This window comes from Amblyomma maculatum, chromosome 1, assembly GCF_055883805.1.
Source record: "Amblyomma maculatum isolate TAMU_Amacu chromosome 1, ASM5588380v1, whole genome shotgun sequence".
Lineage (NCBI taxonomy): Eukaryota > Metazoa > Arthropoda > Arachnida > Ixodida > Ixodidae > Amblyomma > Amblyomma maculatum.
The window spans coordinates 200,825,795-200,845,008 of NC_139344.1; the positions used below are offsets into that span (position 1 = coordinate 200,825,795).

The 19,214-nt window shown below is 49.2% G+C and overlaps 1 protein-coding gene across 1 annotated transcript in view; it reads right to left on the bottom strand.

The window, feature by feature from the left end:
- LOC146205357 (uncharacterized) overlaps positions 1-19,214 on the bottom strand; it is a 71,719-nt gene that overhangs the window by 31,182 nt on the left and 21,323 nt on the right. Inside the window, exons 3-5 of the mRNA XM_084606980.1 lie at positions 5,338-5,432; positions 4,093-4,249; positions 3,828-4,005 (exon numbers count right to left, since the gene is read on the bottom strand). Of these exons, the coding sequence (XP_084463106.1) occupies positions 3,828-4,005; positions 4,093-4,249; positions 5,338-5,432 (430 nt within the window). The remainder of the gene's footprint in view (positions 1-3,827; positions 4,006-4,092; positions 4,250-5,337; positions 5,433-19,214) is intronic.

Sequence of the window (19,214 nt, forward strand, 5' to 3'; positions counted from 1 at the left end):
GTCCTTCGTCTCCGCGCTGTTATTCCTTAAAAATATGCAGTCCGTTTATCATATATGCATGTGGTGGAAGAGAAAGCAAACAGCCTATGTCACTGCGGTAGCATAGAGTCTTTTGGAGCAAAGGTGGCCATCGAGAAGGGCACAGCAGGGCTCTGGCGGCATCTCACAGAAGGAGGTCCGAGAAAGTTCGATGCCGCGCCCCTCGCAGTAGAATGTGTAAATTTTGTAGCATTCCACTTAATCTTCACTCTTCATCAACGTTTATCTGATCTCAAAACTAAAAAAAGCATATGATTACTTAAATAACATGCACGTGTACGCGATTCTTTATTGGATTAGAAAGAAGGGAAATGATTAGCGCAATAATGCACCGTGTGTGCGCTCTTGACCTTCCAGTGTGGATCGACACATAATACCCGAAAGAGGAAAAATGCCTTCGCGCGCCCTAAACAGGCGTGATATGTGCGTTCTGGCGAGTATGTGGGTAAGATAAAGATATTGGGATTGGGATTGCGGAAAACAGCGCAAAAACAACGCGGACAAGGAACAAACGCTGATGACAACAAGCGGCGCTGGTGCATTGCATCGCTCGGTCTCCTATGCTTGAAACAAGGAAGCGGAACGCGCAGGGTGCGTATCAGTGTTGACATGCGTACACCTTTAGGTTGGCATTTTTTCTATATATATATATATATATATATATATATATATATATCTGCTGCTGCCGTTCGTGCTGCGCGGTCGTCGCACGACCTGGTGTGAGCTCGGAGAGTATAATAGGCACATCCTGCCTAGAATCCATAGTCACAATATCGTAACACGCTCGTTAGAAATGGTTCAGGGAAATCGTTCGTTTTGTCTCCAGGTGAGCTCGAATATTTCGAATTGTTGGCTAATTAACCTGGGCGTTATCCCCTTAAAATTCCTGTGTAAACCGCGCTGTAAACCGAACTCCAATATCGCCAGCCGTTTGGCATATCGAACGGCGCGCCGCGACCACGCAAGTGGCAGAAAAATTAAAATTCTGTTTTGAAGACACAAGATTCCGTCCCTTTGATCCCTAGCCGAGTGCATTAACCAACTGCGCCACGCCCGGGAACATGAAACGTACGTCATAATTCTCCCTGTCTACAGTGAGAACGATAGTAGCGATGACAATGACGCTCCAATTAGTGATAATGACAATGATAACATCCGCAATAATAATGACGGTGCATTTAGTTGATAATGATAATGAGATCAAACGTGATGCGCCGGGTGCACTAGCAACGCTCTCGCTTCCGCATTTGTGCAGTGTAGATTCCACACTGCTCTCGGAATTTTTTTTCACTGCTCCTTTGATACAGCTCGAAGATTCTGTAGTCAGACAGCAACAAACAACTGCCTTGCAGCGAAGTGCTCTTTCAATGCTGGTCGTTGGACTCTCTGTCTTGTGGCATATTCAATCGGCGACTCAGAGCGTCACTCTAAATCCGCGAATTCTCACAAATCCACCGTTGTCCAATCAGCACTCAGTGTCCGGATGCACATCGCCCACTGAAACACGCTGTTCGTTTAGCGGAGCAAAATAACTTGCCCCAGATCGCCGATTGGCATACGCCATTAGTTTCGACGGTCACGCCCTATGTGCGCCGAATTGAAGGGGTACTGGATGTTTTTCTTTACTTAGAGGATAAAACAATGATAGAAAGAGAACTGGCCACAAATTTATTTTAGCCCTGGGGATGTATTGAGCGCTGCGGCGGGAAATACGTATGAAGACAACAGCTTGAGAAAGTGTACTAAATAACTAAACGCGGGAAGTTTTTTTTTCTAATTTAATTTTTGTTTTTCGCGCATGATATAATTGCACAAATTTACTTCGTCCTCCAAATAGCATAGCCAAAAGAGAAAAAAAAAAAATCGGAAGACGCTTAAGCTCGCCTCTTAGGGTATGACGTAAAATCATTAATGACGCTGTTTACCGGCTTCCTTTGCGCATCCTCGTTCGTGTACGCGCAATTTGCTAACTGCTTAATCAATAACCCTTTAATGTGTGTCTCGACTATGACACGCGCACTCATTAGCCTACTGTCGTAAGCTACGCCATTATATGGACCCCCCCCCCCCCCGCGCACACCCACCCAACACACACACACACACACACACACACACACACACACACACACACACACACACACACACACACACACACACACACACACACACACACACACACACACACACACACACACACACACACACACACACACACACACACCTGAAAGAATTTTGAACCCTCTAAAGCAACACCCGGTATAAGCGTTATCGCAGCCTTTTGTTGCATTTGATAGGTCCGGATTCCATGAGCTCTTGCTGTCCAGTGGGAGCCGCGTCTTCAACCTTCTCCCTCGCAATGCTCTGCACGATACAACACTCCTCCCCCCTCCCCCCCCCCCCCCCTCAACACCCATACCATCCGTTCTCCTCTCCCCTCACCGCGCTACGCATTGCCACCAGTTAGAGACGCCTGACTCCTTTGTACGCTCTCGCCCATATTCCTCCTCCCGCGCTTTCCTTCTCAAGCTCTTACAGTTAAACCATATCACTGCCGCTTGACCGAGAAGCGGCTTTACCAGCCGCGCTGCAAAAGGTTCTCACGCTGAGATTTCCGTGCACGATAAAAAAAAAATAAGTGCGGGAAAGGAGGGGGGCATAACCTAAGTCAACCTGGAGCCAGGCACTATGTTATCTGGCTTACAGACGTCTACGCTCATAAATCGCGTAAACGGCCATTGCTTATTGTTCTTCCAACCATTGTTAGAAACGCGCAGGAAGAAAGCAAGCGAAATTATAATTCGCAAGTGGAAATTTATCAATGAAAATGTATTCGCACCAACAGCAGGAAAGTGCTCAGAGTTGCAGCAACACATATCAGGAAGCAATTTCTGAGCACTCATCTGCTCGTGCAGGGTTCGTAACTGCTAGAAACAATATGCGAGCGTGAGACCTTCGATACTGCCAGCACCGTCTCGTGGTAACTAGCAAAAGAAATGGCTTGCTTACACCCCAGAAGCTATGAAACATTGCTTGAGCCCACGGTCCGGCGCCTTAAAGCTATAGCACCACACTGCAGCGCTCGGACAAAAGGTGCTAACAAGCATCACCGTTGATTGTTATTTAGGATTTAACGTACCGAAATTGCTCATGGGCTATGATATAACACCGCAGAGGTCAGAAGTCAGGACTCAAACTTATTGCGACCGCACGAAATTCGTTACCGTGCAATGACATCGCACAGTACACGGGTGTTTTATTTATATATATATATTTATTTATTTATTGCATTTCGTCTCTGTCGAAACGCGGCATCCATGGCTGCATGGGCCGCAAAGGCCGAATGTCATAAGCTCTAAGCCCCTGCGGCAGATATAGAAGCTCCGTCGACCCGAGTTCGGTTTTGGGCTGTTGCTAATTGCAAATTAAAGAGAGCTTGTACTCCCTGACCCGGGCTGCGCGATGGACCAGAGACCACACGCATTCCCCGATACGTTGTTTTCTGGCTGCACTCTTTCATTTCGTAAATATCGAGCAGCGGAGCGGCTGACTCATGCAGTTTTGAGGCGAAAGCTATACGTTTCAAGCGAGCTGGTTTGGAAACGGCTGCCTCTGAACAGATTTAGTCCCGCGGTCACCTCATCGCAAGCGCCGCATCTCGCTGATAACGGTTACGGAGAAACGATATTGTTAAAGTTCCTGCACTGAAGAGTGGCTACTGCTCAAGCGATGTTGCGAGACCTGCACGATGATGGCACGTCTCCTTCGAGCGAAGCGTCAAGGACACTGACCTGGTTTGATGTCTCGTTGAGCGTCCGCATCCACCTTGTCGCCGCAGTCGTTGTCCGTGTCTGACGCGCCGCCATCCGCTTTGTCGTCTCCGGATTCATTGTTTTTGTTGCGCGGCTCCCACGTCATCTTGTTCTCTTTCTTGAGACGCCGCCGAGCGTTTGCAAACCACGTCGATACCTGAAGAACACATGGAACACGTGGCGTAAATAACCTCTCGTTTGTATCATCTAATATAGTTCAACGTGCAGTAGGCCAACTGCTTACCTGCGTCAGCGTCATCTTCGTGATTATCGCCAGCATGATTTTTTCTCCCTTCGTTGGGTAGGGGTTCTTACGGTGCTCGTAGAGCCAAGCTTTCAATGTGTTGGTCGTTTCTCGCGTAGCGTTTTTTCGCCGCGCTGCGCTATCCATTGCCCCATATCTGGAGACAAAAGAAAAAAAGAAGTTTTCAAAACTTGCGTGCCTTTATTTCCTTGTAGAACATGAACCTTCACCAGCTAGCTCGTCTACTTAGGTTTTTCAGAGTACATCACGATTCTGCTTTAGCCTATCCGTTAAATGTTGTTATATTTCCATGATGGACAGTAATGTATATTGCGCAAAAAGACGAGACAAAGAGGAGAAGTGGACAACGACGGCGCAGATACGTTGTCCACTTCTCCTCTTTGTCTCGTCTTTTTGCGCAATATACATTACTGTCCATCATGGTTCACCAACTCGCCCAATCAGCCGTTCTCCTACTGTTATATTTCCCTTGGCTGGAGATTGAATACGCGCACTAATCCTTTACTTTCAATGAACTGCCACTCAAGAGCATAAGCAACGGAAGTGGCCTATGTGAAGTTTACCAAGTAAGCCTTTTTTCGAGAAAAAAAAACAAAAGAACTCTCGACAAGATTAGGGGCAGATGCTGCAAGAACAAATGACCAAAGACAATTACCACTCTCAGGTTTGAAGATTGCAGTAGGTGCTCATATTTAAATCCAAAGCTGATTTAATATCGCTATCTTTTGCCGATGTTATAGATTCTAGCACGCTTCCTGTTCACTAAATGAGACAACATTTGTCTAGGACACTTCAACTTGCAAAGCTTTGATGCATAACGATTACATGTCAGTCTTGCAGAGAAAACGATCGGTTAGATGTCAAGTATCGTAGTGAACATTTTGACAGGAGCGTCATAGAGGCCTTAGCATCATGGATTGTGTGTAGTTCTAATACAAGGATTTTAATTGTATCTTCTCATGCAACCTACAGTCAATCAGAAAACAGCAAAACACTGTCATAGTCCTGTATGCTGTCTCGTGAGAGCGCTTATTTGACTTTGCGTATAGTGCAGCACTGAACGAGCGTAATCGACAGATCGACTTTCAGCAATAAGCTGACCGTACGGCTGAATTGTATAATGGCGTGTCCAAGAGGCAACGTGCCTGAGTTCTTGGCTTATGCATAATTCCCTATCACTTTTTGCGAGCGCTTAGAGTATCTTATATAGCGTTCGTTGCTCACCTGTCACCATAAGGACTGTAAGCGGCCAGAGCTGGGTCATACGGATAGCAAGCCGCCGCGGCTTGAGGAATGGTTCCCCATGTTGCACGGTTGTCCTGTTGAAGAGAACAAACAGTTGTGGCCGTCATTTACAGTTGAAACTGGATTTAACCAAGTTGAGGGGAGCCGTGAATTATTTCGTTAAATCGAGAATTTCGCTAAATCGAATGATGTATTTTTCGGTCCTCTAATTTGGTACATTCGATTATAAGGTGCGGCGGCACCCAAAAAGCTACAGCATCATCATACTTGCGAAGCATTAATGCTCCCAAAATGGAATGCGGCCACCAAAAATGGCCGGCGCCGTTAGCGCACAAGAAACAAAAATGTTGCTCATCAAGAAGAGCATGAGAGGACTACAAATTTATTTTCCAGCAATCAAGTCGGTGATCTTTGCCTGTGCGCGATTTGTGAGCAATGACCGCACCGATTTTTAGTAGGTCCGAAGTGCTACGTATAACACTGTAAGCCTAACAAGCTGAGCTTGAGAGAAACATGCACTCAAAAGCACGGGGAAATATCCGCAGAAGCACAATGGCAAACGAACCACGCAAAGTACGCAAAAAAAAAAAAAATCGGATTTGGTTAATCGAGTTTTGACTGTATTTGAAGAAGATAAAGAAAATACAACAAACATTAATTTTCAAAAATTTCTACCATCGTTTCAGTTCATTATTTGTTCAGTATTATGGGCTAGCTATTCTAATATGCAACCTGTATTAGGGCACCAGCTCTGGCTATATACCGCACAATCGATGAGTGCTTTAAAATGATAGCAAAGCGATTGCTTGCCAAAGTGGTGGGCCCAAAGAACGCCACCGGATGCGTTACGCGGCTTGTCAAATAAATCGGCGCGTTTTAGAACTACCAGCTGGAAATAATATTGGCTGACAGTGGTGATGTGTGCGATTGTTAAATTTATTTTAGAGCGTTAGCTCTACTGCTAGCATTCTTCAAGATCCAGTGATTCCGCGAATCGTAAACAAATGACGGTCACCAAGGCAACAGCATGAACCCATCGCCATGCCACGTGACTACACGACAGTTGCATAGCAACGACGGACGAGTAGCGGCAGTGCTCGACAGCCTCAATTCAGACCTGTAATTTTGTTTTGCTATAGATAGCCCAGCTTGGCGGGAATCAAGTTGAATCCATTAGTACCACCATTTGTATAACATTTGTCAGCCAACCGTTTAGCGCAGAAAGTTCTGGGTGGTGTCAAACGATTCGGCGGGTCACAGAGCACAGACTTGCTAGTCGAGTCGGAACCTAGTCAACGTGGGGTATTCGCACCGGCGACCTTTGATCTCCAAAACCATATTCTCCGGGGATCTTAAAATGGTCATTGCGGACAAACCGTTTGTCGCAGGGCGCTCAGGATGATCCGAAACGATTTCTCGTTTTGCGCTTTGCACATTGTTATCTAAATTTGGCTCGCAGCTTTCATTTCAGACATGATGATATCGTATATATCGAATGTACCATCTGAGCTGGGTATAAACAAAGTTGGTATGCTAGATCACTGCAGACTCTGTTCACTACATGGCGCTACTTGTATTCCAGCAGATGGCGGTTGCGTACATTTCGAAGCATGCAATGCACAACTCGCTTCAGCATTGCTAAACAGTTTATGCCACAATGAGAAAGAAAAAAAAGGTTTCTATAGCTAACGCTCGCAAATCGATCGCTACCTCAGCGTCAGCCCATTTTTTTTTTTTTTTTACGTATCCCGCCGCAGCGCGCCGTCACTAGAAACAGTGGGTAGATGCCCCCAATGAAATCCGCTATAGTGTTCCAAGCGATCGCGTGCGGCGTAAGGGTGTAGAGGAATACTATTTCAAATCATAACGTGCCGATTTCCCTACCGATAATCTGCTCTATTTGATAGTTTTACGTCGGAAAAACAAATAATGCCAAATTGCAATGTACTCGCGAAGAATAAATATATTAGAAAATAGAAGAAAAAGGAATCATATGCCGCCGACACGATCCGAACCCACAACCTCCTAAGTTCGCACCAGACACTAATTGGATATCGTGGGTTCGGATTCCATCGGTGGCGCATGAGCATTTTTTCAGCTACTTTCAAATGAATTGTCGCCATGATCTCATTATAATTCCCCATTGATTGCAATAAAAATATCCTCTATGCCTTCCTTGATGTCAATAGCTTAACGGCTCTTACTTCAATACCACACACACACACACACACACACACACACACACACACACACACACACACACACACACACACACACACACACACACACACACACACACACACACACACACACACACACACACACACACACACACACACACACACACACACACACACACACACACACACACACACACACACACACACACACACACACACACACACACACACACACACACACACACACACACACACACACACACACACACACACACACACACTCACACTCACACACACACACACACACACACACACACACACACACACACACACACACACACACACACATTGTTATTGAAATAAGGGCCGCATATATATATATATATATATATATATATATATATATATATATATATATATATATATATATATATATATATATATATATATATATATATATATATATATATATATATATATGTATATATTGTGAAAGAAGGCCAGGTCCAGACGGCAAGGTCGTGAAGGCAAGGCAAGGTATGCCGTGTCAGCGTTTAATCTGATGGAGAAAAACCCAAGCGCGGGCCGGAGCCGGCGCCGCGGGACGATGATGATGGTATGTACAAGAGGAAGACGAAGATCATGGTATGTACAAATGAAAGAAGATCCGTGGAGGGCTCACACAATCTGCCCGGGGGGTCGGAAGCGGCCAGCCTGGCCGCTCCTAACCAACCGATGTACCGCGGCGCACAAACGGCTTCAAGCGAGATACATGAACAATTTCAGTTCCACGGTGGCGTCGGTCAGCTGGGGGATCTACAGGTGTGACTTGGTAGTTTACTGGGGAAGTTTGGTTGATTACCTTGTAGGGACCAAGATAGCGGTGCTGAAATTTATCACTAAGGCCAGGGGTGCGCAGTGGTGTATACAGCAGTACTTCGTCACCAGGACGAAAAGAGACCACGCGATGTTTCGAATCATAGCGACTCTTGCGGTCCTGCTGGCACGCTTCTGTGTTGAGGCGGGCAAGATGACGGCATCTGGCTACACGGGATAAGAACTGGGCTGGTAATGATGAGTAGTAGTCGGGCGTAGAGAAGAAGGAAGTGTCGAGCATTGTAGTGGGAGGACGGCCGAAAACGAGGAAAAATGGGGAGTAACCGGTAGTCCGTTGTACTGCAGTATTATAGGCGCATGTGACGAATGGTAGAACAGTATCCCAATTTTGATGATCCGGTGTAATGTACATGGATAGCATATCCGATAGGGTGCGGTGAAATCGCTCAGTCAGACCATTAGTCTGGGGATGGTAGCTTGAGGTTGTCTTATGGAGGGTGGATGACGCACGAAGAACTTCGGATACGACTGTCGATAAGAAGGCCGTCCCGCGGTCACTTAGAAGCACCCGAGGAGCGCCATGACGCAATACAATTGACCGCAAAAAGAAATTAGCTACCTCTTCAGCGGAACCAGTCGGTACAGGGGCGGTCTCAGCATAGCGTGTAAGGTGGTCGACAGCTGTTATAATCCAATGGTTACCCCCATTGGAGAGAGGTAGGGGACCATATAAGTCGATGCCGACTACGTCGAATGGTGTGGCGAGACAGGGAAGGGGTTGTAGGAGACCAGCGGGGGAAGAGGTCGGCCGCTTGCGACGTTGGCACAGGTGGCAGGAAGCAACGTATTTAGCTACGGTGGTAGACAGGCCAGGCCAGAAGAATCGTCTTTTCACGCGGTCGTATGTTTTGTTAAAACCAAGGTGACCTGCGGTAGGGTCATCGTGGAAAGCTGCTAGTATACGTGGGCGAAGCACACGCGGTACGACTGGGAGCCAGCGAGTTCCATCAGGATAATACACGTAGCGGCGTAGTATGCCATCTTCAAGCTTGAAATTGCGAAGCTGTCGGCGAAGCCTAGCGTTGGGTGGGCTCGAAGCGCCGATAAGGCGGTCGATGATGGGCCGACAGTAGGCATCAGCTAATTGCTGTGAACGGAGAGCGTGCTTGTTCTCAGAGTCGTCAAAAGAAACTGCAGTGATATGCGTCGGTGGAAGCGATGATCGGCTGTGGTCAGAGGTGGAAATGCATTGTGAAGAAAAACAGCAGGCTGATTCCGAAACCGGGCAGCGAGAAAGAGCGTCGGCGTCTTGGTGTTGGCGGCCCGATTTATAAACGACGTCAAAATGGTATTCTTGCAGGCGTAGAATCCAACGGCCAAGTCTGCCTGTCAAATTTTTCAGTGAAGATAACCAGCAAAGAGCATGATGATCGGTCACAACTGTGAAATGCCGACCATACAGGTAAGGGCGAAACTTTTGAACAGCCCAGACGACGGCGAGACATTCCTGCTCGGTAATGGTGTAGTTTTTCTCAGCTGGAGTGATGGTCCGACTGGCGAAGGCAATCACTTTCTCACGTGAAGTTGCATCGCGCTGCAGAAGTACAGCGCCAAGACCGTGACCACTGGCATCAGTGTGCAGGATGGTAGGAGCGCTGTCGCTGAAGTGGCCAAGAACTGGATCTGATGTGAGGGCGTGCTTTAGGTCGTTAAAAGCAGTGTTGCACTGCTCAGTCCACACGAAAGGGCTGCGCGCTTTAAGTAGTTCATGAAGTGGCGCAGCAATAGTTGCAAAATGTCTTATAAATCGCCGGAATTAGGACGCCAGGCCGAGGAAACTCCGCAAATCTGTAGTCCGTTGCGGACGAGGAAAATTCAAGACCGCGGTTATTTTTTCAGGGTCTGGGCGAATGCCGTCATGGCTAACCAGATGTCCTAATATTTTAATTTCCTTCTCTGCAAAGTGGCACTTCTTTGTGTTGAGCCGAAGGCCCGCTGAAGCAAGACACGTGAGGACTTCATTCAGGCGCGTGAGATGGTCGGTAAAAGTTGACGAAAAGATAACAATGTCATCCAAGTAACATAAACAGGTTCTCCATTTGAGGCCACGGAGTACAGTATCGATCATTCTTTCAAATGTTGCGGGTGCGTTACAAAGGCCGAAGGGCATAACATTAAACTCGTAAAGTCCGTCAGGAGTTGCGAAAGCGGTTTTTTCTTTGTCGTCCTCATGCATAGGTATTTGCCAATAACCTGAGCGGAGGTCCAAGGTCGAGAAATATTCGGCACCTTGGAGAGAGTCAAGGGCGTCATCAATACGCGGCATCGAGTAGACGTCTTTGCGGGTAATTTTGTTGAGTGCGCGATAATCAACACAAAATCGTACCGATCCGTTTTTTTTTTTTTTTTAACTAATACTACTGGGGAGGACCATGGGCTTGTTGATGGACGAATAATATCGCGACGGAGCATGTCATTGACATTTTCTTCAATTACTTTTCGTTCCGAGAGAGAAACCCGATAAGGTCGTCGGCGTACAATTGAGTTACCTTCGGTAAGGATGCGGTGATGTGCAACACTAGTCCGTCCCAGTGGTGGGGAAGTGGCATCAAAAATGGCTTGGTGGGCTTGAAGCAATTGCAGCAATTCTTGATGTTGGTTTGGCTTGAGGTTCGGATTGATTGTCTTCGACAGCATGGAAAGAGAGACTTGCGATGAATCGCGTTGCGGAGGTAGCGGGGCAGTGAGCACCATCATGGATATAGGGTGAGCATCCACTATGCATGGCAGGGAAGTTCCTTTAGTCAGCACGAGGGATTCACGGGAAGTGTTCGTGGCAGCTACTATTGCAGAGCTGCTGCGGAATCTTACAAGGCTTGATGGGAAGGCGATTCCACGGGCAAGATGACGATGATATGGTGCGATGAGTACATCCCCGTCACTGATGTGTTCGGAAGAAACGGTAATAAGTGTTTCGCACTGTGGAGGCAATACAGTATCAGCTGCGGCAATGAGGAAATGATGCCGTGCAGAAATATCAGATGAACAATCACTGTCTGTCATATGGATGACACGGTCGCCACAAGAAATTAACGCTGAAGTTGTTGACAAAAAATCCCATCCAAAAATCATCAAATGCGCACACGGTGAAAGCACAGCAAACTGCACATGGTGGCGGACGCCGTCTATAACAACTCGAACTGTGCACTTTGCTGAAGGGTGCAGAGGGACGCCATTTGCTCCACGAAGTTCAGGTCCATCATATGGTGTCGTTACTTTCCGCAAACGGTGGCACAAATCAGCATGAATAACATAAAGTGCAGCTCCTGTGTCAATCAAAGCTTCGACCGGTAATCCTTCAGCTAAAACGAAAATTATATTATACGGGCGACGAGGAGGACTTTTTGTAAGTTCGCAAAGTGCAGTTTCTCCTCCGGAAACTGCATCGCTTAGTTTTCCGAATTACGGACAGGAACAGTTGTTGCTGGTCGAAGTGGCGAAATAGTGCGGCGGTATGGGGAAGGGGACCGGCGCCGGGATACATGAGCCCCACTTGGTTCAGACGAGGATACCGGCGGTGGAGAGAATCGACGAGGTTGACTAGGAATTGGTCGTCGCTGATAATATGCAGGTGTGTCACTTTCGAAGGCGTCATAACCACGTCGCTCATTCTGAATGCGTCGGCGACAAAAGCGAGATATATGTCCTCGAATTCCACAATAATAGCACACTGGGCGAGAGGGGCGCCAAGGTGCGTAATAGGGTGGCGTCGGTTGAGCCGTCGTCATGGCGTTGATGTGGTTGTAGGGTGGTGCTTGGGGTGGGGGAACAAAAGGAGGAGGGGATGCAGTGACGTGAGCGTAAGTCGGTGCTGGGCGAGGTGCAGGAGGATCAGGCGTGGCAGGGTGGTTGATAGTGGCCAACTCTTCTTTAATGATGTGGCGGAGGCCGGCGTCATTAGGAGGAGACGAATGATCGCACCCGTGCCGGCAGAAAGGGCTGAGAGCTTGGAGCTCCTCGCGGATTATCGCTCGAATCATGGCTCGTAGATCGAGGTCAGTAGAAGTCGGGGCAGTAGTGAAGCTGGGCTGCAATCGGGAGGACTGTAGCTGGTCGAGGCGTTGGCAGGTCGTTATAATGGAATCAACACTTGATGGATTTTGGGCAACTAGGGTCTTATATGCCATTGAATTGATTCCCTTCAAGATATGGTGTACACATTCAGATTCCAGCATAGTGGGACTGATACGCCGACAGAGTGACAGCACGGCCTCTATGTATGACGCATAGACTCATCGGGACCTTGACGGCGGGTAGCGAGCTTGTTCCTTGCGATCCCCGTCCGAACAGCCGGGTCAGCGAAGTACTGTCGGAACTGCTGCTTGAAAGTGGGCCAGTTTGTGGTGTGGGGCTCGAGGTTAATAAACCAATTTCTGGCGACCTCAATAAGGTAGAAAGATACGTTCAGAAATTTCAAAGCATCATCCCACCGGTTGTAGGCACTGCAGCGTTCATAAGTGTCAAGCCAGTCATCGACGTCTTCGTCGCGACGACCAGCGAACAGCGGCGGGTCGCGTTGTCGTGTGGGCACCATCGGAGGCAGCGGTGTAGCCGAGGTAGAGGGTCCGGCCGGGTCGGGACTGCTCTCGGTTGACATGACGATGGTAGTGGTTAAACGGCGACCGGAACGTAGCTCCAGCGAGAGGCAGGGCACAAGGCAGCAAGGGGATCTAATTTCACCTCCACCACTTGTGAAAGAAGGCCAGGTCCAGACGGCAAGGTTGTGAAGGCAAGGCAAGGTATGCCGTGTCAGCGTTTAATCTGATGGAGAAAAACCCAAGCGCGCGCCGGAGCCGGCGCCGCGGGACGATGATGATGGTATGTACAAGAGGAAGACGAAGATCATGGTATGTACAAATGAAAGAAGATCCGTGGAGGGCTCACAATATATATATATATATTATACACCATTCGAACTCTGAGGGCGAGGGTCTGATCCAGCACCCCTCTGTCGCGCTACGATGCACAACGTATCCTCCAGGAATGACACCCAGGCCGTGTGAGTACGCCGACTCTCTTCTTCTCACACTACCAACAGCCTTCCCCAGATAACTCTAAATTTTTAAAATTAAGAAAAATAGTATACAACCAAATTAGACATGAACTTCACATCCGTAGCTTAAATAAAAGGGGTTTACAGATATCACTGACGCCATCAATGAGTAACCTATGTGATGAGGGCAAGGAAAATTGGAATCGTATATTGAAATCTTCCTCTTTAGACATGCCTAATGTCACCATATCCCATTGTGCGAGGGCGTTGGAATCGTTGAGAACAGAGGAGAGTCGTGTTCGCAAAGAAATCTCCCTTTCCACGCTTCAAGCCACCAAACTTAAGCTATTTGAGGTAAAGAGAGCGGCCGAAGCAACTGAAACCAAACAGAAAATAATTCATCCGCGACGGTGTTAGCCACTTTTTGTTCACGAATCTAACAACACCAGCAAAAGCTCGGAAGCAAAAGCAGTTATTCCTGATGGTCCTCTGGCTGCCAACTTAGACATCGTTCTAGGGGATAATATTGTCCCGAAGACAGGGATGTATGGGAAACGGTAACAGGGCAGAGACACACAGTCAAGACGGGTTCACGGGAAACGGTAACACAGAGTCATGAGTCCACAGTCCTAGCTAGAAGAAGCGCACGAGAGTCTACAACTCCTTCGTCTTTCAAGCGCTACCTCAAACCCCCATGTAGGTGGCAATATTATAAACCTTTATTTAACCCCCCTTACTGCCGAAGCGCGCACACTTCTCTCGAGAGGACTTGCATTTTGCCCTATACTGTTGGGAAATTTAACGAGTTTTCGGTATTGAAGCACCTGGACAAATTTGCACGAACTCAGCGTCTCAGGGAACATGTTTTTGATGGCACACAGAGCACGGCACAAGATAGAGAATTCTGCCTTAATAATCGACACTAGACTCAGATTACGGGGACAGATAAGCAATTTAACATGTATATTAAAGCGATGGTGGTGGTGATGGTGACGCCGCCGATGTCGCATGCTCCTAGTTGTCACCAGAATTCGAGACGCCGCTTTATATTATCGACTCCCGTTGGCTCCTCAAATCCCAGGGCAGCTGATAGCGTTCGGATCTCGGAGCTCGGCAAAATCGCTGCACAGTCCGAAACCACGTGGCTGATCCTCTCTACCGTGTCGAGATCGCTCGTGAAGCGCGCTCGCCACACCAGAGTCCATAGCACTCCGCAGCGGGCTTCCGCCAGCAGGCCACTGCCCAAGGAGTTGCCATACAGTCATTCCCGGCAGATTACCTTCTTGCTGGCACTGTACAGGTCCAGGGTAGGCTTCACTCTAGCTGCTGTACGCCACTCCTCCGTCTCCGCCTTCCGCACTCATTCTTGCACTTTCGCACCAGTAGCACTCGAGTGCTCCGCGGAAGCAGCAGCGAGGGAACCGGCGACGCAGATTTGCTGACCGTCGGGTCCACGTCGTCGACACCCCCGCAAAAATGGTATGGAGCAGCGTTTGGTGGGCTAGGCTAGCTTTGGGCAGATGGAGAAACTTGTCCTCGTAGCAAAGCGTCGCAACTGCCTCTCGCTCCGCAAACGAGGATAAGCCCTGCTCTCCCTGCACTCCCTTCACCGGAGTATTTCTGTGTACACCCAGCGCCATCCTGCCTGCATCTCTCTGTCTCCACTCCAGAAACTCGAGCGTCCCTGCCGAGAGGCATAGCGTGGCGTTGGCGTAGTCAGCCCGGGCACCGCAACCATCTTCTACAGGGCACGCACGACTTCATAACGATTGAACGCCCAGAGTGCCTGCCGACCAGGAAACCCTTGTCTCTAGCAGGTCGCACTCTGACGTATCGCTCGTGAGGCCCTAGGTAGTCCGGTCCTGTGTTTAGGTGCAAGCCCAGGTACTTCGCGGCTCCCGCTATGCGCACCGGGGCCCCCTGGAGAGACCACGTCAGCTGCTGAGAGTCTCTCGCACTCCATGTCATCACCACGCACTTTTCCGCACTGAAATCCAAACGCAGCCTAGTCATTTCCGCGCTGCAGATATCCAGTAGGCTCTGCAGGTCTTTCGGCGAGCCCGCCATAACGGCGAAATTGTCTGCGTACACAAGGGCTGGGATGCAACAGGCAACCCGTTGGCCATCTTTATGGTGCTCCAGCTTCTAGCCGAAACCCGACACCTCCAGCCGATGCGTCACTCTCGCCACGTACACAATGAACAAAAGCGGGGAAAGAGGATAGCCCTGCCTCAATCCACGCCGCACCTTTATTGGAGCCGTGGGGTTTCTGCCCCACTCGACTTCCACCGTGGTGTCCGCGTACAGTGCTCGGAGCAGGTCAACGTCTGCCTCGTCGAGGTCATACACTCGCAGAATTTTCCAGAGAAGCTCCCTGTTGACCCGATCGTATGCCTTCGATATGTCAAAGAGAGCTACATAGAGTGGGCCGCCGGTCTCTAAGGCGATCTCAATGCCCTGTCTGAGGACAAACAAGTTGTCCTCAATGCGTCTGCCGGACCGGAAACCCGCTTGTAGCTCTCCGAGCATACCCTTGCGTTCGGCCCAGCGCTGCAGACGACTTTTCACAATCTGCATGGTCAGCCGATACTAGTTATGGGCCTGTAGTTGTTTAGGTCCAGCTTGTCCCCAGAACCTTTGTACAAAGGACGGACTCAGCTGCGTTTCCAGTCCCTAGGGATGTTGGCATCCGTTAGGACTTAAACGAGAGCAGGTCCCCCACACGTGTCCATGTCCTGTGCCCCAGCGTATTTATCAGACTCATGGGGATACCGACCACTCCGGGCGCCGTCCCCGCGTCCATCCTTTGGGCTGCTCGTTTAAGCTCGCGGTCTGTCGGTGCCTGTTTCAAGTCGGCCGGCATTGTCGCTTCCTCCTGTGTGGTTGTGTAGGCAGTGCGCCACACCGCTGGCTCACCGACGTCTCTTTGTGGTGCTGCCGTGTTTTCGTCGCCAGCCGATGCCTGGAGCCGGTTTTGCGGAGCCGACATCCTCCCTTCTCAAATATAGCGCCAGAAACGTTGTGGAGCCTGCCTACCCGAGCGGCGAAGGTCGTTCAAAAACGCTCGTCGATAGCCCGCATGCGCGACTGGACCAGAGCCGCCACGTCACGCTTAAGCGCTAGAAACATCGACCAAGCTCTCACAGTGGGCTCCTTATCCGCCTGCTTGCCGAGGTGTCGGTGCAACCGGCTGCCCTCCTGCCAGCGCTTAATGGCCATCGCCACTTCGGCTGTCTACCACGCCCTCGCTCGGTGCCGGCCTGTTTTCCGTGCTGGTCGCATTTCCAGAGCTCTGCCCAACTCTGTTACCATTTGCTCATATGTCGCCATAAAGTCCACCCGCTCCTCTAGCTGGCTTGCCATTTCCTCGAGGTCACGTTCAATCGGCCGTGCCGATGCACTTGCCCTGTGATATCTTGGGTCAAGCCGGCAGTCATGGCCAAATATGAGGCGGAACCGGTTGTGGTCACTTGACAAATTGCCTTCCCCATCTTCGTCCACAATCATACAATGTAGTGATTCGTATAGTCCTTCAGACATGGGGCAGTAATCAATGCATGACGACCTATCACACACCGTCCACATAACCTGACCTTAGCATTTTTTCGTCAATTGAGGAGGATCAGACTCTCCTTCTGTATCATCTCTAACGTCAGTCTGCCATTCGCGTCCGTGCGGCCGTCTTTAATGCCTCATTGTTGTCGATAGAAGGTTGTCAGCAGAGAGAGAGAGAGAGAGAATAAACTTTATTTATATAAAGTAGTTACGTGGGTGGTTGATATAGCCCCGGGAAACCACTGGCGAATACGGCCCTCCAGGCCTGACCGATCAGCTGGTGCTGAAGGGGAAGCTCTGTGTGAGCCAGCTTCGCCTCCCACTGCTCATGGCTACGTTTCTGTAAACCGTATGATTTACGCTGCTCGAGGGCAGTTCCAAACCATCTGAAGGATGTCGGACGTCTCTACGCAGTCCGGACATGCATTTGTGAGATTGCGCGGGCCAAATCTTATTGTGTCGGGTTGGGTTTGGTAGCGTGCGGGCTTGCATGTTTCGCCATATAGTGGCTACCTGACGAGTGAGGTATTGTGGGGATCAGCAGAGGTGTTACACTTTCGGAAGCGAGAGTTAAAAATAATTAATAAGCCTTGTCTTCACCGGGAATCCAGCCTCCATCTCTTGGATTCCCAGCCCAGCGCTTTACCAATTGCGCCACGCCCCGGGTCGTGAAACGCTCTTCATAATTCCCATTGTCTACCGTGAGGAAGATAGCGGGATTTCGCGAGTGCCAGATACCGCACCTTTCCTTTTCTCTAAACGAATTATAGAACGCCGGTGAACTTCATGCGTTCGATGAAATGCTGGTTGTGTTCGACAAGGGGCGTGGGATTTACCGTCACGACAGGTCATGACGCCACCAGGCGATTCATGCATATACGAAGCTGACCCCGCCGGGCACCCGATCCAGGCGTCAGTGCGGCGTCTTTGATTTGCCGCTCCCTCGAACGCCGCACCACACAGCAAACAGAATCAGACCCAGATGTGTAGGAGGCGTTAGTATAGCAGGCATCAGCGGCGTTTGAAATTGGTTTACAGGATAGAAAAGGCGCAGTATCGGTCACAATTCTGCGCGGAAACATGTACAACGCCGTAAAGGAAGGGAGGAAGATGGGAGTGAAAGAAGAGAGGGAGATAGAGGGGCCGTAGTTTAGGGTTACGATCCAGTTCAGTTCAGGCGTTCAGTCGTGTCCGACACTTCGTGACCCTATGCACCATGTCACGCCACGCTTTCCGGTCTCTCACTATCTTCTTAACATCACATAGCTTCATCTGCAATGCCTCGAGAATGCCATCTAACCATCGCGTTCGCTGCCTACCCCTTCTCCGGCGACCCTCAACCTTTCCCAACATCAAATCTTTCTCCAGCGACTCCTCTCTTCTCATCAGATGACCAAAGTAGCTGAGCTTTAACTTTAGAATTTGACCCTCCAAAGAGCAGTCAGGGTTTATGGTCGACAATATCGACTGATTTGATCTTCTGGCAGTCCAAGGAACTCTTAAGAGTCTTCGCCAGCACCACAATTCAAACGCGTCAATTCTTCGGCGGTCAGCCTTTTTCACAGTCCAACTCTCGCATCCATACATCACAACTGGAAAGACCATAGCACGGGTTATACGGATCTTGGTTGGCAGACTAATGTCTCTGCTCTTTACTAGGTGGTCAAGGCTAACCATTGCTCTCTTTCCCAGAAGCAGGCGTCTCCTAATTTCATGGCTGCAGTCTCCTTCCGAGGTAATCTTGGCGCCCAAGAACAGAAAATCTGTCACAGCTTCCACTTCTTGCCCATTGATGCTCCAGGACTTGATAGGGCAAGACGCCATGATCTTCGTCTTTTTAATGTTCAGTTTAAGCCCAAACTTCTCGCTCTCTTCTTGTACGCGCATCACAAGTCTCTTGAGTTCCACTTCACTTTCTGCCATTAAAGTGGTATCATCCGCATATCTAAGGTTGTTGATACGTTTTCCAGCAATCTTCACTCCAGCTGAAGACTCGTCCAGACCGGCCTTCCTCATGATGCACTCTGCATATAGGTTAAATAGGCAGGGCGACAGTATGCAGCCTTGCCTCACCCCTTTCTCAATCGGAAACCAATCAGTAAGACCATGCCCAGTTCTGACTGTGGCCTCTTGCCCTTCATAAAGGTTCCTGAGGAGACAGATGAGGTGAATTGGAACTCCCATCTCTTGGAGAGCTTGCCACAATATGCTGTGATCTACGCAGTCAAACG